This window comes from Heteronotia binoei, chromosome 3 (assembly GCF_032191835.1).
Source record: "Heteronotia binoei isolate CCM8104 ecotype False Entrance Well chromosome 3, APGP_CSIRO_Hbin_v1, whole genome shotgun sequence".
Taxonomy (NCBI): Eukaryota; Metazoa; Chordata; class Lepidosauria; order Squamata; family Gekkonidae; genus Heteronotia; species Heteronotia binoei.
This window is the reverse complement of record NC_083225.1, coordinates 192,336,933-192,362,149: the sequence shown is the minus strand read 5'-3', so window position 1 is coordinate 192,362,149 and position 25,217 is coordinate 192,336,933. Positions and strand designations below refer to the sequence as shown.

The window sequence follows — 25,217 nt, the reverse complement described above, 5'->3', positions numbered from 1 at the left end:
TGTCATCGTTCTTCCCATAATTCCATTTCCATGCCCGGCGCGTCGCCGAACGGCATTTACCCAGAATCCCTCGAGACTACAATTCCCGTCGTCGCCCGCGCGGCCTCTTCCCCAGAGCCAATCAGCGGCGGACAGGTCGCTAAGTGGGAAGGAAGAGACAAGATGGCGGCGAAAGGCGGCGGCAGCGGAGGAAGCGGCGGTGGCGGCGCCGCGAATAGGAACGGGATATTAGAGAAGGTAGTCCGGGCTGGAGCGGGGATGCCGGTGGACGTGGCACGACGGGGTTCCCGGAGGGGGCGGAGCTCTTCAGCCGCAGCTTCTGCACCCGGCGCGGAGGAGCCTGCGGAACTCCCTGCCACGGGATGCAAAAGGAGGCTCTTTGCAGAAGCTGCCCCCGCAGCGGCGAGGAAAATGGTTTTGTGCGTCGATAAACCCGAAGGATGAGAGCCATGAAGGAAGGCGGGAGAGGGAGAGAAAGAAGTACTTTTCTCCCTTTCTCGCAATACAAGAACTCGTGGGCACTCGATGAAATTGCTGAGCAGTCGGGTTAGAACGGATTAAAGGAAGTCCTTCTTCACCCAAAGGGTGATTAACATGTGGAACTCACTGCCACAGGAGGTGGTGATGGCTGCAAGCATAGACAGTTTCAAGAGGGGATTGGATAAGCATATGCAGCAGAGGTCCATCAGTGGCTCTTAGCCACAGCGTATTGTTGGAACTCTCTGTCTGGGGCAGTGATGCTCTGTCTTCTTGATGCTTGCGGGGGGGGGGCACAGTGGAAGGGCTTCTAGCCCCACTTGTGGACCTCCTGATGGCTCTTGGGTTTTTTGGCCCCTGGGTGACACAGAGTGTTGGACTGGGTGGGCCATTGGCCTGATCCAACATGACTTCTCTTGTGTTCTTATATCTGGGGCAGTGATGCTCTGTATTCTTGGTGCTGTGGGGGGCACAGTAGGAGGGCTTCTAGTGTCCTGGCCCGACTGGTGGACCTCCTGGTGGCACCTGGGTTTTTGGCCACTGTGTGACAGAGTGATCCAACATGGCTTCTCTTGTGTTCTTAAGTCTGGGGCAGTGATGCTCTGTATTCTTGGTGCTGTGGGGGGCACAGTAGGAGGGCTTCTAGTGTCCTGGCCCCACTGGTGGACCTCCTGATGGCACCTGGGTTTTTTGGCCCCTGTGTGACACAGAGTGTTGGAGTGGGTGGGCCACTGGCCTGATCCAACATGACTTCTCTTGTGTTCTTATATCTGGGGCAGTGATGCTCTGTATTCTTGGTGCTGTGGGGGGCACAGTAGGAGGGCTTCTAGTGTCCTGGCCCGACTGGTGGACCTCCTGGTGGCACCTGGGTTTTTGGCCACTGTGTGACAGAGTGATCCAACATGGCTTCTCTTGTGTTCTTATGTCTGGGGCAGTGATGCTCTGTATTCTTGGTGCTGTGGGGGGCACAGTAGGAGGGCTTCTAGTGTCCTGGCCCGACTGGTGGACCTCCTGGGGGCACCTGGGTTTTTGGCCACTGTGTGACAGAGTGTTGGACTAGATGGGCCATTGGCCTGATCCAACATGGCTTTTCTTATGTCCAGGGCAAGTCTTAAATGTGCCACTGGACAAACTTTAAAAACTAATGGCATTTATTTATTCTGTAGAACAGAGTTGGAGTCCAGTGTTCTGTACAATTTCATTTTGGGGCTGCCTTGCTTTTACTGCTTTAGGACACGCTGTTAGGACCAGTCGTGCATTATTCTGGTACTTTGTGTCTAGCGAGCGCGTGTGGTGTTCTACAACATGTTTGTGCAGCTCAGTAATTCACGCTGAGAATCTACAGGATCCTGAGCAATGCTGGATTAAACCCTGTGTAGGCTCCTAGGCAGTCAAAATCTTGGGGGGTGGGCCTTGCAAATTATCTCAGAGTTGGAGCGCCCGCCCCACCACCCTGGCCCCCACTGCAGCCTGTAGACACCTTCTCAAAAGCCCCTTTGACAAACCTGCGGGGGAGAAGTAGAGAGAGGCAAACTTGGAAACGACGCCAGCAGCCACATGAGGCGAGTCAGGCAAAGAGCACCTCAGTTGCTGGCCGCTTGTGCAGGCGGGGAGGGGGGGAGCCAGGCTGGGGCCCCTAAAGGCCCCTACTTGGCCCTATTGTTAATCCGGCCCTGATCCTGAGATTAGTGAAACTATAGGAGCTTAGCGTACAGCTGTGTAAATAAAAAACCACTAAGAGACACTGTAAATTTTAAACAAGAAGACAATGTAATGTAGAGGTCAGTGGTGTTCTGGCCAAGCTTGCACATAGAACTTCAGATAAACAGGAGCATGTAGCAAAAAAGATATTCACGGAAGACAGTTCAAAAACAGCCTTTCCAATCACAAAGGAGTAACAGTATTCCAGTATTTAGTTCATAGAACTGAAAGAAGCCCGTCCAAAGACGCCTGTTCTAGATAACAAGACGTTTCATCCGTCTTTCTTCACTTTGGAGGCTTATTTATCACTGGAATCAAGTCTTTACAGTACGTTCATAGAAAACCAGCAAGGTTCAAAACACGTCTGTTAGATTTCCAGGCGAAGGTGACAAGTGTGTGTGTGGAAAGTGACATCAGGTCACATCTGACTTTCGACAACCCCATTGGGTTCTCAGTGCAAGAGATATCTAGAGGTGATTTGACATTGCCTGTCCCTGTGTGGTGACGCTGGGTTTCCCTTGTGGTCTCCCATCAGAATACAAACTAGGGACAACCCTCCTTAGCTTCTGAGATCTGATGGATTGCACATGCATATTGCACAGTTTGGGCATCACATTTTAAGAAGGATCTAGACAAGCTGGAAGGGGTCCAGAGGAGGGCGACGAAGATGGTGAGGGGTCTGGAGACCAAGTCCTATGAGGAAAGGTTGAAGGAGCTGGGGATGTTTAGCCTGGAGAGGAGGCGGCTGAGAGGTGATACGATCACCATCTTGAAGGGCTGTCCTCTAGAGGATGGGGTGGAATTGTTTTCTGTGGCCCCAGGAGGTAGGACCAGAACCAATAAGTTGAAATTAAACCAAAAGAGTTTCCGGCTCAACATTAGGAAGAACTTCCTGACCGTTACAGCGGTTCCTCAGTGGAACAAGCTTCCTCCTTGGGAGGTGGTGGGCTCTCCTTCCTTGGAGGTTTTTAAGGAGAAGCTAGATGGCCATCTGACAGCGATGAAGATCCTGTGAATTTAGGGGGAGGTGTTTGTGAGTTTCCTGCATTGTGCAGGGGTTGGACTAGATAACCCTGGAGGTCCCTTCCAACTCTCTGATTCTATGATTCCTCAGGAGGTGGTGGGCTCTCCTTCCTTGGAGGTTTTTCAACAGAGGCTAGATGGCCATCTGACAGCAACGAGGATCCCGTGAATTTAGGGGGAGGTGTTTGTGAGTTTCCTGCATTGTGCAGGGGTTGGACTAGATAACCCTGGAGGTCCCTTCCAACTCTCTGATTCTATGATTCCTCAGGAGGTGGTGGGCTCTCCTTCCTTGGAGGTTTTTCAACAGAGGCTAGATGGCCATCTGACAGCAACGAGGATCCCGTGAATTTAGGGGGAGGTGTTTGTGAGTGTGCAGGGGGCTGGACTAGATGACCCTGGAGGGTCCCTTCCAACTCTATGGTTCTATATAGCTTATGTTGAAATCGGAATATTCCAGGGGTCTCCTGCTTAGCTGTTGCACCTCTGTAATTGAGACTTCGGGGCCAAGAATTGGGTCCCATAGTTTCTACTCTCGTTTGACTTGCCGGCAGTTCTTTTTGGGTGTCCCCGTAAGGTGGAACACCTTTGGAATCTCAAGCAACTGCGCTGATAGGAAGGCGATAAATAATGCAAGGAACAGAAAGGCGTGGTGCCTAAAAAACCAGCCCTTGAGGCTGCCGTTTCCACAATTTGTGTCCTTGTTTCTGCTTGCCTTTCAGAAGGGCTCAGGTTCAGTCTCTAGTAGCATCTCCAGGTAAAAGGATCAGGTAGCAGTGGGGCTTCTTTTTTTTTTATTTGGTAGCAGGGGCACCTTTGCCTATTAGGCCACACACCCCTGGCGTAGCCAATCCTCCAAGAGCTTACAGGGCTCTTCATACAGGGCCTGCTGCAAGCTCTTGGAGGACTGGCTACATCAGAGGGCTGTGGCTTAATATGCAAAGGAGTTCCTGCTACAAAAAAAGCCCTGGGTAGCCCTGGAGAGTCAGTTTGGTGTAGTGGTTAAGTGTGTGGACTCTTATCTGGGAGAACCGGGTTTGATTCCCCACTCCTCCACTTGCAGCTGCTGGAATGGCCTTGGGTCAGCCAGAGCTGTCTTATCTGGGAGAACCGGGTTTGATTCCCCACTCCTCCACTTGCAGCTGCTGGAATGGCCTTGGGTCAGCCAGAGCTCTCTTATCTGGGAGAACCGGGTTTGATTCCCCACTCCTCCACTTGCAGCTGCTGGAATGGCCTTGGGTCAGCCAGAGCTCTGGCAGAGGTTGTCCTTGAAAGGGCAGCTTCTGTGAGAGCCCTCTCCAGCCCCACCCACCTCACAGGGTGTCTGTTGTGGGGGAGGAAGGGAAAGGAGCTTGTGAGCCGCTCTGAGACTCTTCGGAGTGGAGGGCGGAATATAAATCCAATAGCATCTTCTTCTTATCTTCTAAAGCGAAGGACCTCTATCTGAGACCCTGGAGAGCTACTAGCCCAGCAGGAAGTATGCACCACCAAGTCATGAATATTACAGAGGCTGTAAGGCCCCAGAGACAGGAAATACTAAAATAAATATTTTTGAAGCTGACCTGTGGTTTAGAGAACCTCAGAGTGAAGGCTTAAGTTATTCATATGCGCGTCTCTTGACAAAGATGTTCATCGAAACGGGAAATGCAATGATCGAAATTCCGTTGAGAACCCACTTTATGCACAGCTGGAGAATACATTCATATCACCTTTGAATGTTGTGCAAGTCTCCACATATTGAAAACATATTGAAGGGAATTGAAAACAAATCAGCCAGTATCATAATGCCCCTGTATAAATCGATGGTGCGGTCTCATTTGGAATACTGTGTGCAGTTCTGGTCACCGCACCTCAAAAAGGATATTATAGCATTGGAAAAAGTGCAGAAAAGGGCAACTAGAATTATTAAAGGGCTGGAACACTTTCCCTATGAGGAAAGGTTAAAACACTTGGGGCTTTTTAGCTTGGAGAAACGTCGACTGCGGGGTGACATGATAGAGGCTGACAAGATTATGCATGAGATGGAGAAAGTAGAGAAAGAAGTCCATTTCTCCCTTTCTCACAAGAACTTGTGGGCATTCAATGAAATGGCTGAGCAGTCGGGTTAAAATGGATAAAAGGAAGTCCTTCTTCACCCAAAGGGTGAGTAACATGTGGAATTCACTGCCACAGGAGGTGGTGGCGGCTACAAGCATAGCCAGCTTCAAGAGGGGATTGGATAAAAATATGGAGCAGAGGTCCATCAGTGGCTATTAGCCACAGTGTGTATATATATATGTGTGTGTGTGTATACACACACACATATATTGGCCACTGTGTGACAGAGTGTTGGACTTGATGGGCCACTGGCCTGATCCAACATGGCTTCTCTTATGTTCTTATGTGACACAGAGTGTTGGACTTGATGGGCCATTGGCCTGATCCAACATGGCTTCTCTTATGTTCTTATGTGACACAGAGTGTTGGACTGGAGGGGCCACTGGCCTGATCCAACATGGCTTCTCTTATGTTCTTATGTGACACAGAGTGTTGGACTGGAGGGGCCATTGGCCTGATCCAACAGGGCTTCTCTTATGTTCTTATGTGACACAGAGTGTTGGACTGGATGGGTCATTGGCCTGATCCAGCATGGCTTCTCTTATGTTCTTATGTGACACAGAGTGTTGGACTGGAGGGGCCATTGGCCTGATCCAACATGGCTTCTCTTATGTTCTTATGTGACACAAAGTGTTGGACTGGATGGGCCATTGGCCTGATCCAACAGGGCTTCTCTTATGTTCTTATGTGACACAGAGTGTTGGACTGGAGGGGCCATTGGCCTGATCCAACAGGGCTTCTCTTATGTTCTTATGTGACACAGAGTGTTGGACTGGAGGGGCCACTGGCCTGATCCAGCATGGCTTCTCTTATGTTCTTATGTGACACAGAGTGTTGGACTGGAGGGGACATTGGCCTGATCCAACAGGGCTTCTCTTATGTTCTTATGTGACACAGAGTGTTGGACTGGAGGGGACATTGGCCTGATCCAACAGGGCTTCTCTTATGTTCTTATGTGACACAGAATGTTGGACTGGATGGACCATTGGCCTGATCCAACATGGCTTCTCTTATGTTCTTATGTGACACAGAGTGTTGGACTGGAGGGGACATTGGCCTGATCCAACAGGGCTTCTCTTATGTTCTTATGTGACACAGAGTGTTGGACTGGAGGGGCCACTGGCCTGATCCAGCATGGCTTCTCTTATGTTCTTATGTGACACAGAGTGTTGGACTGGAGGGGCCACTGGCCTGATCCAGCATGGCTTCTCTTATGTTCTTATGTGACACAGAGTGTTGGACTGGAGGGGCCATTGGCCTGATCCAACAGGGCTTCTCTTATGTTCTTATGTGACACAGAGTGTTGGACTGGAGGGGCCATTGGCCTGATCCAACAGGGCTTCTCTTATGTTCTTATGTGACACAGAGTGTTGGACTGGATGGGCCACTGGCCTGATCCAACAAGGCTTCTCTTATGTTCTTATGTGACACAGAGTGTTGGACTGGAGGGGCCATTGGCCTGATCCAACATGGCTTCTCTTATGTTCTTATATTCCTTGGAGGCCCGGAACTGTAATGGAAATTGGTGGTTTGGTTTATGTTGTTCTGGATATTGCATTTATTGGCAACGGTGTGTGTGTGACAACATTTTGAATTTTTCTCATAAGTAATACTAGCGTTTTGTGTATTATTTATGTGTTGGAGATATGAAGTACCTTGTTTTCATTATACAAGGGAGATATCTGGTGTTTTCTGGTTGGCCGGTCTTGAGTTGACCTTTTTGGGCCCAGGGTCTGGTTCAGTAGAAAGCAGAAGCCTCTGTGTTCAGAAGGTGCCGTTCCAAAGGATCAAGTGTTCTCATTACTGAGAAACCTTTTGCAGGAAATCGGAGACGGCTCTGGTTAGCTGGCACTTGGGTTTTTGGAGAACGCCAGAGTCAGCTTCACAGCCCAGCAAACCCCCAAATGGTTTGCTGCATACATAAAGCAGATAACATTCAAAATAAAACCATACAACCGTGATAGTAATGTAAAATGTAATGTAAAATTTTATTTATATCCCGCCCTCCCCGCCGAAGCAGGCTCAGGGCGGCTAACAGCATTTCAGGTAAACAATAGTAATAAAAACATTAAATTCACATTAAAATTCACATTAAAATCAGTCAATAATCAATAATTAATTAAAACATTCCTAAGTCAACATTGGCGGTAAACGTTACTAATCTGGCGGTAAACATTAATTCAGTTATTCAGTTATAGTAGGCAGCGTTCCCTCTAAGCCAGACGTGGCTAAACTTGCTTAACGTAAGAGCCACACGGAATAAATGTCAGATGTTTGAGAGCCGCAAGACACGAGCGGCCAGTGTTTGAGAGCCGCAGGGAAGGCAGGCAAATAAGGTGGGGAGGAGGGGGAGGGGGAAAGAAAGCAGCTTTAACTTTAAATGCCTTCTCCGAGCTGGCTGGCGTGGTGGGGGGAAGCTTCAAGGGCCACACGCAGCTCCCAAGCCGCAGTTTGGCCACCCCTGCTCTCAGCTGAGCTAGTGTGAGCTAGCTCACAGCTTTTCAGCCTACTGGCACGCACATTTTTGTCTCAGCTCGGGGGAAATGGCCCCAGAGCAAACAGAGCAGTAGCTCGCAACTTTAACTCTAGTAGCTCACAAAGCAGAATTTCTGCTCAGAAGTCCCCCCCCCCCCTCCCACAGCTTAGAGGGAACCTTGGTTGCAGGTGGGATAAAATTCCCTACAATGTGAGCAAAGGTAGGTAATTGAAGAAGAGCAAGTTAAAGGATTCGTGGGGCTCTGCCTTGAGTCTCTCACTAAGCTGAGTTTGCGTGAGCTAGCTCTCAGATTTTTTGGTTTAAACAATTTTATTAATAACATATGGTAACAGTATCTAATTATACATTACTATCTCTAACCCATATGATATTTTCCAGTCCCACCTCCCTCCATTACTAGACTCCCGCCGAGGTTATATACTTAAGCTCGGTTATAAAGGTACCCTTAACCAATCAAAGTTCAATATCTTTCTTTTCTTATATTCGTATTAAAAAATTGTCCAATCTCTTTTTACATTCCTCTCTTTCTCTATATAGCCTCTAAATTTCTTCCACTCCTTTTTAAACACATCCAAATCATCATCTCTTAGAGTTCTTGTTAATTTGTCCATCTCACTCCACGATAAAACTTTCACAATCCGATCCCATTTCTCTGGTATTTTTTCTTGCTTCCGCAACTGCGCATACAATGTCCTAGCAGCTGAGAGCAAGTACCAAATTAGGGTTCTATGTTCAGCTAGCTCTCAGATTTTTAGCCTCCAGCTCACACGTTTTTGTCTTTGCTCAGGAAGGGTGGCCCCAGAGCGAACTAATTTGTGCAGTAGCTCACGGCTTTAATGCCAGTAGTTCACAAAGGAGGATTTTTGCTCTCAAGATTCCACAGCTTAGAGGGAACATGGCTCAGATCCTTCTGTCTACACCCAGTTTGGTGTAGTGGTTAAAAAAGGAAAGGTCCCCTGTGTAAGCACCAGTCGTTTCCGACTCTGGGGTGACGTTGCTTTCACAACGTTTTCACGGCAGACTTTTTATGGGGTGCTTTGCCATTGCCTTCCCCAGTTCTCTACACCCCCCCAGCAAGCTGGGGACTCATTTTACCGACCCCAGAAGGATGGAAGGCTGAGTCAACCTCGAGCCGGCTACCTGAATCCAGCTTCTGCTGGGATAGAATTCAGGTTGCGAGCAGAGAGTTCAGAGAGTGGTTAAGTGCGCGGATTCTTATCTGGGAGAGCCGGGTTTGATTCCCCACTCCTCCACTTGTAGCTGCTGATGTGATCTTGGGTCAGCCACAAGTTCTCTCAGGGCTGTTCTGCTCAAGAGCAGTTCTGGGGCGGGAGAGGGAAAGGAGATTTGTAAGCCACTCTGAAACTCCTGTGGGTAGCAAAGGGCAGGGAATAAATCCAGTCCCCCCTCCTCCTCTTCTTTTTTTTCTCCTTCTCCTCCTCCTCCTCATCATCTTTCTCCTCCTCTTTTTCCTCCTCTCCTCCTCTTCCTCCTCCTCTTCTTCTTCTCTTCCTCCTATTCTTCTTCTTTTTCTCCTCCTCCTCTTCTTCTCTTCCTCTCCTTCCTCCTCTTCCTCCTTCTCCTCCTCTTCTTTTCTTCTTCTCCTCCTCCTCTTCTCCTTCTCTTCATCTTCTCCTCCTCTTCTTTCTCCTCCTCCTCCTCTTCCTCCTTCTCCTCTTCCTCCTCCTCTTCTTCCTCTTCCTCCTTTTCCTCCTCCCCTCCTCTTCCTCCTTCTCCTCTTCTTCTTCTCTTCCTCTTCCTCCTATTCTTCCTCTTCTTCTTTTTCTCCTCCCCCTCTTCCTCCTCCTCCTCTTCCTCCTCTTCTTCTTCTCCTCTTCTCCTCCTCCTTTCCTCCTCCTCCTCTTCTTCTTCCTCCTCTTCCCAAAGCCAAAACCCTGCCAACATTTCCTTGGGGCCATCCCCAAAGGAGCGAGAGACTCATGGGTGGGGGTGGGGGGAGGTAGGTGAGTCTCAGAACGGCTCACAATCTCCTTTACCTCCCCCCCCCCCCACCCAACAGGCACCCTGTGCAGTGGGTGAGGCTGAGAGGGCTCTCACAGTGGCAGCCCTTTCAGGGACGACTCCTACAAGAGCTCTGGCTGACCCAAGGCCATTCCAGCAGGTGCAAGTGGAGGAGTGGGGGAATCAAACCCGGTTCTCCCAGATAAGAGAGCTCTGGCTGACCCAAGGCCATTCCAGCAGCTGCAAGTGGAGGAGTGGGGAATCAAACCCGGTTCTCCCAGATAAGAGAGCTCTGGCTAACCCAAGGCCATTCCAGCAGCTGCAAGTGGAGGAGTGGGGAATCAAACCTGGTTCTCCCAGATAAGAGAGCTCTGGCTGACCCAAGGCCATTCCAGCAGCTGCAAGTGGAGGAGTGGGGGAATCAAACCCGGTTCTCCCAGATAAGAGAGCTATGGCTGACCCAAGGCCATTCCAGCAGCTGCAAGTGAAGGAGTGGGGAATCAAACCCGGTTCTCCCAGATAAGAGAGCTCTGGCTGACCCAACGCCATTCCAGCAGCTGCAAGTGGAGGAGTGGGGAATCAAACCCGGTTCTCCCAGATAAGAGAGCTCTGGCTAACCCAAGGCCATTCCAGCAGCTGCAAGTGGAGGAGTGGGGAATCAAACCCGGTTCTCCCAGATAAGAGAGCTCTGGCTGACCCAAGGCCATTCCAGCAGCTGCAAGTGGAGGAGTGGGGGAATCAAACCCGGTTCTCCCAGATAAGAGAGCTATGGCTGACCCAAGGCCATTCCAGCAGCTGCTAGTGGAGGAGTGGGGAATCAAACCCGGTTCTCCCAGATAAGAGAGCTCTGGCTGACCCAACGCCATTCCAGCAGCTGCAAGTGGAGGAGTGGGGAATCAAACCCGGTTCTCCCAGATAAGAGAGCTCTGGATGACCCAAGGCCATTCCAGCAGGTACAAGTGGAGGAGTGGGGAATCAAACCCGGTTCTCCCAGATAAGAGAGCTCTGGCTGACCCAAGGCCATTCCAGCAGCTGCAAGTGGAGGAGTGGGGAATCAAACCCGGTTCTCCCAGATAAGAGAGCTCTGGCTGACCCAAGGCCATTCCAGCAGCTGCAAGTAGAGGAGTGGGGGAATCAAACCCAGTTCTCCCAGATAAGAGAGCTCTGGCTGACCCAAGGCCATTCCAGCAGCTGCAAGTGGAGGAGTGGAGAATCAAACCCATTTCTCCCAGATAAGAGAGCTCTGGCTGACCCAAGGCCATTCCAGCAGCTGCAAGTGGAGGAGTGGAGAATCAAACCCATTTCTCCCAGATAAGAGAGCTATGGCTGACCCAAGGCCATTCCAGCAGCTGCTAGTGGAGGAGTGGAGAATCAAACCCGGTTCTCCCAGATAAGAGAGCTCTGGCTGACCCAAGGCCATTCCAGCAGGTGCAAGTGGAGGAGTGGAGAATCAAACCCATTTCTCCCAGATAATAGAGCTATGGCTGACCCAAGGCCATTCCAGCAGCTGCTAGTGGAGGAGTGGAGAATCAAACCCAGTTCTCCCAGATAAGAGAGCTCTGGCTGACCCAAGGCCATTCCAGCAGCTGCAAGTGGAGGAGTGGGGAATCAAACCCAGTTCTCCCAGATAAGAGAGCTCTGGCTAACCCAAGGCCATTCCAGCAGCTGCAAGTGGAGGAGTGGGGAATCAAACCCGGTTCTCCCAGATAAGAGAGCTCTGGCTGACCCAAGGCCATTCCAGCAGGTGCAAGTGGAGGAGTGGGGGAATCAAACCCGGTTCTCCCAGATAAGAGAGCTATGGCTGACCCAAGGCCATTCCAGCAGCTGCTAGTGGAGGAGTGGGGAATCAAACACGGTTCTCCCAGATAAGAGAGCTCTGGCTGACTCAACGCCATTCCAGCAGCTGCAAGTGGAGGAGTGGGGGAATCAAACCCGGCTCTCCCAGATAAGAGAGCTCTGGCTGACCCAAGGCCATTCCAGCAGGTGCAAGTGGAGGAGTAGGGAATCAAACCCGGTTCTCCCAGATAAGAGAGCTCTGGCTGACCCAAGGCCATTCCAGCAGGTGCAAGTGGAGGAGTGGGGAACCAAACCCATTTCTCCCAGATAAGAGAGCTCTGGCTGACCCAAGGCCATTCCAGCAGCTGCTAGTGGAGGAGTGGAGAATCAAACCCGGTTCTCCCAGATAAGAGAGCTCTGGCTGACCCAAGGCCATTCCAGCAGCTGCAAGTGGAGGAGTGGAGAATCAAACCCATTTCTCCCAGATAAGAGAGCTATGGCTGACCCAAGGCCATTCCAGCAGCTGCTAGTGGAGGAGTGGAGAATCAAACCCGGTTCTCCCAGATAAGAGAGCTCTGGCTGACACAAGGCCATTCCAGCAGCTGCAAGTGGAGGAGTGGGGAATCAAACCCGGCTCTCCCAGATAAGAGAGCTCTGGCTGACCCAAGGCCATTCCAGCAGGTGCAAGTGGAGGAGTGGGGAATCAAACCCATTTCTCCCAGATAAGAGAGCTCTGGCTGACCCCAGGCCATTCCAGCAGCTGGAAGCGGAGGAGTGGGGAATCAAACCCGGTTCTCCCAGATAAGAGAGCTCTGGCTGACCCAAGGCCATTCCAGCAGGTGCAAGTGGAGGAGTGGAGAATCAAACCCGGTTCTCCCAGATAAGAGAGCTCTGGCTGACCCAAGGCCATTCCAGCAGGTGCAAGTGGAGGAGTGGAGAATCAAACCCGGTTCTCCCAGATAAGAGAGCTATGGCTGACCCAAGGCCATTCCAGCAGGTGCAAGTGGAGGAGTGGGGAACCAAACCCGGTTCTCCCAGATGAGAAGTCTGCACAGTTCACCACGACACCAAGTAGTCCTGAATGTTATAGGCGGAACATATACGTATCCCAACAAACGTTATTTCTATTGTGTAATGAAGGGGGGGGGGGGTGAGGATAAGTAATTTATTTCTGATAAATAATTTCTACCTTTTGTATTTTATGATACAATTAATGGGGAAAAAACCTAAACCCTAACTCTGCTTCTTGCTGTGACTTTCAGTGGAAGATCGATGACAAGCCAGTCAAAGTAGACAAGTGGGACGGGTCGGCTGTGAAGAATTCCTTGGACGATTCTGCCAAAAAGGTACAGCTGTTTATCTCATTACGTATACTAATCCTCTGTTCTATTGCATTTTTTAAAATGGCAAAGGAGAACGGTGTTTTTATATGTGTGTTACATGTTTAAATTCAGCCTCTGAGGACCTTATGCCCTCCTTTAAACCAAGAGAAGACTCTCATTTATTGCAGGATACCTAATGGACGTCAATCTGCTATTATTATTATTATTATTATTATTATTATTATTATTATTATTATTATTATTATTTATTGCATTTGATTAATCGCCTATCCTGGCTAGCGCCGGGCTCAGGGCAATGTACAACAGTAAAAACACACATATCTAAAATCAATTACATTAAAATGTAGAAGAAGAAGAAGATATTGGACTTATATCCCGCCCTCCAGTCTGAAGAGTCTCAGAGCGGCTCACAATCTCCTTTCCCTTCCTCCCCCACAACAGACACCCTGTGAGGTAGATGAAGATATTGGATTTATATCCCGCCCTCCACTCCGAAGAGTCTCAGAGCGGCTCACAATCTCCTTTCCCTTCCTCCCCCACAACAGACACCCTGTGAGGTAGATGAAGATATTGGATTTATATCCCGCCCCCCACTCCGAAGAGTCTCAGAGCGGCTCACAATCTCCTTTCCCTTCCTCCCTCACAACAGACACCCTGTGAGGTAGATGAAGATATTGGATTTATATCCCGCCCCCCACTCCGAAGAGTCTCAGAGCGGCTCACAATCTCCTTTCCCTTCCTCCCCCACAACAGACACCCTGTGAGGTAGATGAAGATATTGGATTTATATCCCGCCCTCCACTCCGAAGAGTCTCAGAGCGGCTCACAGTCTCCTTTCCTCCCCCCCCCCAACAGACACCCTGTGAGGTAGATGAAGATATTGGATTTATATCCCGCCCTCCACTCCGAAGAGTCTCAGAGCGGCTCACAGTCTCCTTTCCTCCCCCCCCCCCCCAACAACAGACACCCTGTGAGGTAGGTGGGGCTTAGAGAGCTCTCCCAGCAGCTGCCCTTTCAAGGACAACCTCTGCCAGAGCTATGGCTGACCCAAGGCCATTCCAGCAGCTGCAAGTGGAGGAGTGGGGAATGAAACCCGGTTCTTCCAGATAAGTGTCCGCACACTTAACCACTACACCAAACTGGCTCTCCACGCCAAACTATACAGACCCTGATGGCATCTTTCATAGAATCATAGAGTTGGAAGGGACCTCTGGTTAAAGTGCCCTTAGTTATTACATCACATTGGGGATGGGGGGATTCCTGCAAGAGGGGGTGGAGAGGAGAAGGTGCCAGCATGGCAACCGTTGCTCTCCTTATGCAGCGGGTTGGCGGAACATCTCTGTCTTAAGGGCCCTGTGAAAGTGTAATAGATCCCGCAGGGCCCTGACATCTTCCGGCAGAGCGCTCCACCAAGTCGGGGCCCAGGACTGGCATTTATTACCGTTTTGTTGTTTTAGCCCAGTGGACACCGGCTGGCAGTCCGTTAGGCCCCGGCTTGCGATTCTTTTCATCTGCTAAGGGACGTTTCCATGGCTTTGGAGAGCCAGTTTGGTGTAGTGGTGAAGTGTGCGGACTCTTATCCCCACTCTTATCCCCACTCCTCCACTTGCACCTGCTGGAATGGCCTTGGGTCAGCCAGAGCTCTCTTATCTGGGAGAACCGGGTTTGATTCCCCACTCCTCCACTTGCACCTGCTGGAATGGCCTTGGGTCAGCCATAGTTCTGGCAGAGGTTGTCCTTGAAAGGGCAGCTTCTGTGAGACCCCCCTCAGCCCCACCCACCTCACAGGGTGTCTGTTGTGGGGGAGGAAGGGAAAGGAGATTGTGAGCCACTTTGGTCTCTGAATCAGAGAAAAGGGCGGGGTATAAATCCAATGTCATCTTCTTTGCCTGCTGATTCACTGCCCACTTCCTCTATTTAGGACTGCTTGTCCTTCCATCCTACTACTGTCTGATGAAGCGTGCTTCGAGCACACGGAAGCTTCCATTCTGAATAAAACTTTTGTCACGCCTGGGGGGGGGGGGGTTCCCCTGGCGGCCAGCCCTCCTGGTGGACCCTGGAAGCCAGCTGTCAGAATTGCATAGGGGCGAGGTTACGTCACCCAGCCTCCTATCCCTGGTGGCGTTTAGGGCTCCCGCTGTCTTTCTGAGCGAGCAGCCCTCTTGTCACAGCCACCCTCCTTCCTCCCTGGCCTCCCAGCGCGCCTTCCTTTTATTCCCCTGGGAGCCCCACCCCTTCCCTCCTGGCTGGCCCCGCCCCTCTTCATAAGCAGTTGGGCTGGGCTGTGAGGCGCCACCGCGGCTGGGGCCAAGCCTCGCAGGCTCGTTGCCGGCCGGCCCCGGCTCCTCCCCGGGGGCCGGTCGGTTCCTTCCACGTCGGGCGGCCTCGGGGTCCAGCATGGCCGCCGCCCGATCCTTCAGGCTCCTCAGGCCGCGGGGAGGTGAGTGGGAGTGTCACGGGCGTCCCCGGTGCCCGCCGGGAGGGACTTTCGCTGGCGGGGCTTGTCTGGGTGGTCGGCTGACGCAGGTGGGACGGCGGCTGGGGGGGGGGGGGGGGCGGCTGAGGGGGGCCACACACCCCCTTCCGGCCGAGTCCCGAGGCAGGACAACTTTGTTGGTCTCAAAGATGCTGCTTGACTCTGCCTGACTAACCAAAGTCATTGCAAAGATTTTAAATCTTTGCTCAGTCCTTAATGGTGAAATGAAATTCTTTTGAAGCCCCTGGCCCGTCTGCGCCTAGATACGTTTTTGCAGTTTCTCTCTCCCTCTCTCTCTCTCTCCCAGGTCCTCCTAGAGAAGTATAAGTACGTGGAGAACTTTTGCCTGATCGACGGCCGCCTCATCATTTGCACCATTTCCTGCCTGTTTGCCATTGTGGCTTTAATATGGGATTACCTGCACCCCTTTCCCGAGTCGAAGCCGGTCCTCGCTTTCTGTGTCATATCATATCCTTTGCGGGGAAGCGTCTGTGGGCCTGCCTTTTGCTTGGGCTGATTCTGCTGGTTTTATTAGCCAGGGGGGAAATGAACGCTGGGAAAACACTTACATTCACGCTACATGTGTGCAAATATATATATATCAGAGGTGGCCAAACTGTGACTCGGGAGCCACATGTGGCTCTTTCACACATATTGTGTGGCTCTCAAAGCCCCCAACGCCCCACCAGCTGGCTTGGAGAAGGCATTTATCTCTTTAAATCCCTTCTCCGAACCAAGCCAGCTGGCAGCTTGGAGAATGCATTTAAAGTTGCTATCTTTCCTCCTCTCCATCCCCCATATATTTTCCTTCCTTCCCTCCTCCTTTCCCTGCTTCCTTCTCTCCTTCCTTCCTTCCTTCCTTCCTTCCTTCCTTCCTTCCTTCCTTCCTTCCTTCCTTCCTTCCTTCCTTCCTTCCTTCCCTCCCTCCCTCCCTCCCTCCCTCCTTCCTTCCTTCCTTCCTTCCTTCCTTCCCTCCTTCCTTCCTTCCCTTCCCTTCCCTCCCTCCTTCCCTCCTTCCTTTCTTCCCTCCTCCTTTCCTTCCTTCCCTCCCTTCATTCCCTCCCTCCTTCCATCCTTCCTTTGTTCCTTCCTTCCCTCCTTCCTTCCTTCACTCCCTTCATTCCCTCCCTCCTTCCATCCTTCCTTTGTTCCTTCCTTCTCTCCTTCCTTCTTCCTTCCTTCCCTTCATTCCCTCCCTCCCTCCCTCCCTCCCTTCCTTCCTTCCTTCCTTCCTTCCTTCCTTCCTTCCTTCCTTCCTTCCTTCCTTCCTTCCTTCCTTCCTCCCTTCCTCCCTCCCTCCCTCCCTCCTTTGTTCCTTCCTTCCTTCTGCCCTGCGGCTCTCAAACATCTGACATTTATGCTATGTGGCTCTTTTGTTAAGCAAGTTCGGCCATCCCAGTCCTGGGTCATATCACTGTTTCAATCCTTCGTCAGCCGGATCCCGCAACAAAAACTGCTTCACGGGGCCACAGAGAAAATATTTTTTTATTGCGGCTCAACGCATTTCCTTATTGCTTTGCATTCCATGTCTGAGACAGTGATGCTGTCTGTTCTTGGTGCTTGGGGAGGGGGACTTTTGGAGGGCTTCTGGAGTTCTGGCTCCACTGGTGGACCTCCTTGACGGCACCTGGATCTTGGCCGCTGTGTGACGCAAGTGCTGGATTGAATGGGCCGTTGGCCCAACGTGGCTTCTCTTAGGTTCTTCTGTCTGGGGCAGTGATGCTCTGTGTTGTTGGTGCTTGGGAGGTGACAGTGGGATTACTTCTGGAGTTCTGCCCCTGCTGGTGGACGTGCTGATGACACCTGGATTTTGGCCCCTGTGTGACAGAGTGTAGAACTGGGTGGGCCATTGACCTGATCCAGCATGGCTTCTCTTATGTTCATATGTCTGGGGCAGTGATGCTCTGTCTTCTTGGTGCTTGGAGGCCAACAATGTGAGGGCTTCTGGACTTCTGCCCCTACTGGTGGACCTCCTGATGGCCCCTGGTTTTGGCCACTGTGAGACACACAGAAGGTTGGCCTGGATGGGCCACTGCCCTGATCCAACATGGCTTCCTTCATGGTCTTAAGACTCCTTTACCCCGCCCCTCCCACTTTCCAACTAGCATAAAGGACTTGGAGGTCTCCGTTTCCACTTGTGCCTGGCCAAGGGAGCTTTGACTGTCAAGAGCTCCTGTCTCGAAACTCTTCCTGGTCTCTCGGGTGCCAGTGAACTTGAGTCCCCAGCTCAGGAGTGGCTGAACCCGCTTAACCTAAGAGCCACATAGAATAAAGGCAAGATGTATGAGAGCCGCAGGACACGAGCGACAGGTGTTTTGAGTGCCGCAGGAGAGGGAGGGAAGGAGGGCAAATAGATTGGGGGGAAGGAGAGGTGGAAAGAAAGCCCCTTTAACTTTAAATGCATTGTCCAAGTCACCCCACGGGGCAGTGGAGGCTTTGAGAGCCAAATAACGTATGTGGAAGAGCCACGGTTGGGCCACCCCTGGTCTAGCTGTTCCCTGCCGTAGGTTTCTGGCCTGAAGAATCCGGGCTTGCCACTTCTGTGGGGGGCTCCAGCCCCGTGGTCCTTTCAGCCACAGCTCAGGCCTAAACCCCGGGACGTGGCATGCGTTTCAGGTACTCAGCGGCCTCTCTCCTTGTCTTCCACGGCCGCCTGCTTGGCGTCTTTTCTTTAACGTGCCCCCACGTATTTCGTGATGATGGGCATCCTCACCATCTACACCTCGTACAAGGAAAAGAGCATCTTCTTGGTGGCGCACAGGATAGACCCCACGGGGATGGACCCCGACGACATCTGGCAGCTCTCCTCCAGCTTGAAGAGGTAGGGCGGCCTCCGTTCTCTGCCCACCCCCCTCCCCTCTGATCAAAGCGGGCACTAAACTCATTGTCCCTTTAAATGCTGAGTCCCTTTGCAACCCCTCCTCCCACCTTCAGACGAGCATGCAAGGTGGCAAGCTAGTTGGGTGCGGTGGTGAAGTGGGCGGTCTCTTTTCTCTGAGAACCAGATTTGATTCCCCCACTCCTCCACTTGCAGCTGCTGGAATGGCCTTGGGTCAGCCAGAGCTCTCTTATCTGGGAGAACCGGGTTTGATTCCCCACTCCTCCACTTGCAGCTGCTGGAATGGCCTTGGGTCAGCCAGAGCTCTCTTATCTGGGAGAACCAAATTTGATTCCCCACTTCTCCACTTGCAGCTGCTGGAATGGCCTTGGGTCAGCCATAGCTCTCTTATCTGGGAGAACCGGGTTTGATTCCCCCACTCCCCCACTTGCACCTGCTGGAATGGCCTTGGGTCAGCCATAACTCTCTTATCTGGGAGAACTGGGTTTGATTCCCCACTCCTCCACTTGCAGCTGCTGGAATGGCCTTGGGTCAGCCAGAGCTCTCTTATCTTGGAGAACCGGGTTTGATTCCCCACTCCTCCACTTGCAGCTGCTGGAATGGCCTTGGGTCAGCCAGAGCTCTCTTATCTGGGAGAACCAGGTTTGATTCCCCACTCCTCCACTTGCAGCTGCTGGAATGGCCTTGGGTCAGCCAGAGCTCTCTTATCTGGGAGAACCGGGTTAGATTCTCCACTCCTCCACTTGCAGCTGCTGGAATGGCCTTGGGTCAGCCAGAGCTCTCTTATCTGGGAGAACTGGGTTAGATTCCCCACTCCTCCACTTGCAGCTGCTGGAATGGCCTTGGGTCAGCCAGAGCTCTCTTATCTGCGAGAACCGGGTTTGATTCCCCACTCCTCCACTTGCAGCTGCTGGAATGGGGGAGGAAGGTAAAGAAGATTGTGAGCCGCTCTGGCTGGGGCTGATGGGAGCTGTAGGCAGAAAACATCTGGAGAGCTACCGTTGACCACCCCTGCCAGAAAGTTAAAAAAAAATAGCCCCCTGTGCAAGCACTAGTCGTTTCTGACTCTGGGGTGACGTTGCTTTCACAATGTTTTCACAGCAGACCTTTTAAGAGGTGGTTTGCCATTGCCTTCCCTAGTCATCTATGCTTTCCCCCCAGCAAGCTGGGTCCTCATTTGACCGACCTCGGAAGGATGGAAGGCTGAGTCAACCTGGAACCAGCTACCTGAACCCAGCTTCCGCCGGGATCGAACTCAGGTCGTGAGCAGAGAGCTCCGACCATGCAGATTACTTAACAGAAGTCTGCCGGGTGACTTTGGCCAAGTCTTCTCAGCCGACGGAGAAGAGATCAGATTGGTACTCTGCCCTTCGCGCCTTTTTCCTTCCCCTCCCCACAGCAGACGCTCTGGGAAGCAGGTGGGGCTGAGAGAGCTCTCGAGAGAACAGCTCTGAGAGAATTTGTGACTGACCCAAGGCCAACCCACTGGCTGCACGTGGAAGAATGGGGAAACCAAGGCCGGTTCTTCCCGGATTATAATACGCCGCTCTTAAACTCTACACCAAACCAGCTAACCTACCTCGCAGGGTTGTTGTGAGGCTAAAATGGAGACAAGGAGGACACTGTAAGCTGCGCTGGGTCCCCACTCGTGGAAAAGGTTCAAAGGAATTAAACAATACCCAGTTGAGAGAGGCTGTTGGAGATGGAGTCTCCATTTGGCTGGCGTGACTAATGTGATGCTAGCACACGGGTGGGGAACCTGCGTCCCGAGGTCCGTATGCGGCCCTCGAGGGCATTTGGTGTGGCCCTCAGGGATTGGACTGAACCGAGCCATGTGGCAGCCTCTCTGGGGCCTGGCTGGCCAGCGAGGATCGTGGGGCCCAGCCGCGCTGTGCAGCAGCCTCCCCAGGGCCCGGCAGGGATCACGGGGCCCAGATGTACAGTGGGGCAGCCTCCCTGAGGCCTGGCTGGCCAGCCAGAATTGCTGCAGGGCCTGGAGAAATTACTGTCACCGTTCAGTTTGCACTTGATTATCCCATATGGCGTGGCCTAATATGCTAATGAGAGTGTGACCTAATATGCTAATATCAGGAGATGTGGTCTAAAATGCCACTGAGTTCCTGTTGGGCTTTTTGTGCAAAAAAGCCGTGGACCTAGGCATTTGCCTAGGGTGGTGAGCCGTGTGTGTGTGTGCGTACACATACGTACCAGATTAGGCTCTCCCCACATGATTTCTAACAGAAAAAACAATTATTTGCATCAGTTTTGCTGGCCTGAATCGTTCTCTCTCGGCGGAGCGCTGTTTTTTTAAGTTGATAATTTTTTGTGGCCCACGAATGATGTTGTAAATATCCATATGGCCCTTGGCGGAAAAAAGTTTCCCCAACCGTGTGCTAGATAAAGACTTCCCTCTCCAGGCAAGGCTGAAGGAGCTGGAAAGCACGCAGGCATAGCGACCAAAAGCATGGCCTTCCTAAGGTCTGAATGAAGCTCATGAGAACACCTGACCGGCCTGCTTGGGTCGTGAGTGGTGATTCGAGTTGTGTCTGTCTTTTTTTTTTTTTAGCAGGAACTCATTTGCATATTAAGAGCCCCGTGGCGCAGAGTGTGAAAGCTGCAGCGCTGCAGTCCTAAAGCTCTGCTCACTACTTGACTTCGTTCCCTGGTGGAAGCTGGGTTTTCAGGTAGCTGGCTCGAGGTTGACTCAGCCTTCCATCTTTCCGAGGTCGGTCAAATGAGTCCCCAGCTTGCTGGGGGGAAAGTGTAGATGACGGGAAGGCAAGGGCAAACCACCACGTAAAAAGTCTGCCATGAAAACATTGTGAAAGCAACGTCACCTCAGAGTTGGAAACGACTGCTGCTTGCACAGGGGACCTTTCCTTTTTCCTTTCCTTTCATTTGCATATTAGGCCACACCTCTCCAATGTAGCCAATCCTCCAAGAGCTTACAGGGCTCTTAGTACAGGGCCTGCTGTAAGCTCCAGGAGAATTGGCTACATCAGGGGCGTGGCCTAATATGCAAAAAAGTTCCTGCTACAAAAAACTGTCTGTCATCTATCTATCCATCCATGGAGAGCCAGTTTGGTGTAGTGGTTAAGTACGTGGACTCTTACCTGAGAGAACTGGGTTTGATTCCCCTCTCCTCCACTTGCACCTGCTGGAATGGCCTTGGGTTAGGCATAGCTCTGGCAGAGGTTGTCCTTAAAAGGGCAGCTTCTGGGAGAGCCCTCTCAGCCCCACCCACCTCACAGGGTGTCCGTTGTGGGGGGAGAAGATATAGGAGATTGTAAGCCGCTCTGAGTCTCTGATTCAGAGAGAAGGGCGGGGTATAAATCTGCTATTTTTCTATCTTATCTCTCTATCTTATCTATCATCCATCTATCTATCATCTGTCATCTATCATTATGTATCTTCTATCTATCTGTCATCCATGTATCATCTATCATATATCTATCTATCATCTATCTTATCTTCCATCTATCATCCATCCATCCATCTATCTATCATCATCTTCCATCCATCTATCTGTCATCATCTATCATCTATGTATCTTCCATCTATCTATCATGTATCTATCATCATCCATCCATCCATCTATCATCTATCATGTATCTATCATCATCCATCCATCCATCTATCATCTCTCATCATCTATCATCTATGTATCTTCCATCTATCTATCATCCATGTATCATCTATCATCCATCTATCTATCACCTGTCTATCATCTATAATCATCTATCATGTATCTATCTATCTTCCATCTATCTGTCATCCATCCATCTATCTATCATCTGTCTATTATCTATCTATCTATCTATCTATCTATCTATCTATCTATCTATCTATCTATCTATCTATCTATCTATCTATCTATCTATCATCTATCTATCTATCTATCATCCATCCATCTATCTATCATCTGTCTATTATCTATCTATCTATCTATCTATCTATCTATCTATCTATCTATCTATCTTCTATCTATCTTCTGTCTATCATCTATCTATCATCCATCCATCTATCTATCATCTGTCTATTATCTATCTGTCTGTCTGTCTGTCTATTTCATCATCATCATCTATCATCATCTCTCTATCATCTGTATCTTCCATCTATCATGTATCTATCTTCCATCTATCTATCTGTGGAGAGCCGGTTTGGTGTAGTAGTTAAGTGTGCAGACTCTTATCTGGGAGAACCGGGTTTGATTCCCCACTCCTCCACTTGCACCTGCTGGAATGGCCTTGGGTCAGCCATAGCTCTGGCAGAGGTTGTCCTTGAAAGGGCAGCTGCTGTGAGAGCCCTCTCCAGCCCCACCCACCTCACAGGGTGCCTGTTGTGGCGGAGGAAGGTAAAGGAGATTGTGAGCCGCTCTGAGACTCTTCGGAGTGGGGGGGGGGATATAAATCCAATATCTTCTTCTTCATCTTCTTCTATCTGTCATCCATCTATCTATCTATAATCTCTCATCACCTTCCATTCATCTATCTTCCATCCATCTATCTATCATCTAGCTATCATCTCTCATCTATCTATCATCTATGTATCTTCCATCGATCTATCATCCATGTATCATCTATCATCCATCTATCTATCATCTATTTCTTTTCTGTAGCAGGGACTCCTTTGCATATTAGGCGGCACACCCCTGATGTAGCCAATCCTCCAAGAGCTTACAGGGCTCTTCTTACAGGGCCTCCTGTAAGCTCCTGGAGAATTGGCTGCATCAGGGGTGCGCGGCCTGATACGCAAAGGAGCTCCTGCTACCACAAAAAGCGCCCTGCATCACTTCTGACCTCTTTCCCCTCCAGGTTCGACGACAAATACACCCTCAAAATGACCTTCATCAGCGGCAGAACCAAGCAGCAGAGGGAGGCGGAGTTCACCCGCTCCATCGCCAAATTCTTGGACGCCAACGGCACCTTAGTCATGGAGGCCTTTGAGCCAGAAGTCTCCAAGCTGCACGACAGCCTCCTCATGGAAAGGAAGATCAAGTAGGCTGCGGCTGAGACCCCTGCCTTCCTGCCGAGCGCGGGCCACGAATAAGCCAATAAAGCAAAATAGCAACGAATGTTAGCCTCTGTGTTTGTCCCCAACACCCCTTCATCATCTCCCTCTCTCTCTCTCTCCCCCCTTTCCTTTCCTTCTCGAAAAACAGGAGCAAGGGTCCGGCTAGGCTCGCTTCGCCTTGTGGCAAGTCCAGACGTCCCGCCTGACTCGTTACCTTACTTGCCGAGGACTTTTGAGACAAAGCGGCACCGCTCGGTCCTGTGTGCGATTTTTCCTCCTTTTGCGATGCTATGTTTCATGAGAGAGCTCCGTAGGATTCGGCGCATGGACGTGGCTGCTGGGCGCGGCTCTTTCTCTCTCTCTTTTTTTTTTTTTTTGCATTAGGAATTGGGGGCAAACGTGTTTTCTCAGTCCAGTTCTGTTTGGCCAGCAAGTTTTCTCTGTTTTTATATTTATCAGGAAAGGGAGAGAGTTTGGGGTTTGTTTGTTTTTTAAAACAGGAAACATTTTATCGGTTACGAGGGCGAGTACGCTGGCCACGAAGGATATCCACAGGGCGGGGGGGGTGTTTCAGGGTGTCCTGTGTGTCGTCTCATATGATTCATTCCCCTCCCCAAACGCTGAAATGATCTCTTCCTTTCCCTCGTACGACTGCCATTTTCTAAAATGACTTTTTTTTTTCCAATAAAAGGAGAACTGTGAAAAAACGGTGTGGATGTGTCAATGGGCGCAGGGTATCCTACAGAGCATCGTTGGGTAGTTTTATTGCTCGTGCTGTCTCTCCATAAAATCGTATGGCCTCCCATGTCGTCTGCGTGCGTGTGAAATGCCTTCAGGCCACTTCTGAGGTACTGCGACCTTGTGGATTAATGTCCCCCAAAACGTCCCATCGTCAACAGGCTTCCTCGGGACTTGAAAACTGAGGGCCTTTGTGGCTTCCTTTTTTTTCCTTTCCATTTAATATTTTTATTACATTTTTGAAGTAAACAAGTAAATATTAATATGTGGTATACGATTAATCTATCTTATGGAAACAAGTTGAGAAACAAGCACAAATACTTACATATAATAAAATATCAAGGAAGGGTTTTAAGCTATATAGATGTATCTAGACACGCCGACCATTTTCTGTTCAAGGAGAGAGGTCAAGATTGATACGGAATTAAAATGTAAGGCAATAGTTCATGTGTCAAGATACAGTCAAACCAAATAAACCTATATTAATATAAAAAAATAATAGTAAGGCATTGACATGAAAGCATAACTGCCTAAATACAGTCTGCACGTAGTATATAAGTCATTCCAAAAATTAACTGTTATGTAATTAATAACATAAGAGAAGCCATGTTGGATCAGGCTAATGGCCCATCCAGTCCAACACTCTCTGTCACACAGTGGCCAATATATGTGTATGTGTACATACACACACACACATATACACACTGGCTAATAGCCACTGATGGACCTCTGCTCCATATTTTTATCCAATCCTCTCTTGAAGCTGGCTATGCTTGTAGCCGCCGCCACCTCCTGTGGCAGTGAATTCCACATGTTGGGTGAAGGACTTCCTTTTATCCGTTTTAACCCGACTGCTCAGCAATTTCATTGAATGCCCGCGAGTTCTTGTACTGTGAGAAAGGGAGAAAAGGACTTTCTTTCTCTACTTTCTCCATCCCATGCATAATTGTCAACCGCTCCCATGTCACCCCGCAGGCGACGTTTCTCCAAGCTAAAGAGCCCCAAGCGTTTTACTTAGCCAGCTTGGAGAAGGCATTTGTGTCTTTGAATCACTTCTCCAAGCCAAGCCCCAGTGGCTTGGAGAACACATTTAAAGTGGCTTTCTTTCCACCTCTCCCTCCTTTCCCCTTCTTCCTTCCTACCTACCTACAAGCATAGCCAGCTTCAAGAGAGGATTGGATAAGCATATGGAGCAGAGGTCCATCAGTGGCTCTTAGCCACAGCGCATTGTTGGAACTCTCTGTCTGCGGCAGTGATGCTCTGTCGTCTTGGTGCTTG

At 50.5% G+C, this 25,217-nt stretch overlaps 1 protein-coding gene across 1 annotated transcript; it reads left to right on the top strand.

The window, feature by feature from the left end:
• Positions 1 to 42: 42 nt before the first annotated feature.
• On the top strand, positions 43 to 23,908 carry SPCS2 (signal peptidase complex subunit 2). Its single transcript, XM_060235038.1, has 5 exons — positions 43 to 237; positions 12,793 to 12,876; positions 15,657 to 15,817; positions 18,036 to 18,170; positions 23,003 to 23,908. Exons 1-5 carry the CDS (start codon positions 163 to 165, stop codon positions 23,187 to 23,189), a joined length of 642 nt encoding a protein of 213 aa, XP_060091021.1. The 5' UTR covers positions 43 to 162; the 3' UTR covers positions 23,190 to 23,908.
• The last annotated feature ends 1,309 nt before the right edge of the window (positions 23,909 to 25,217 follow it).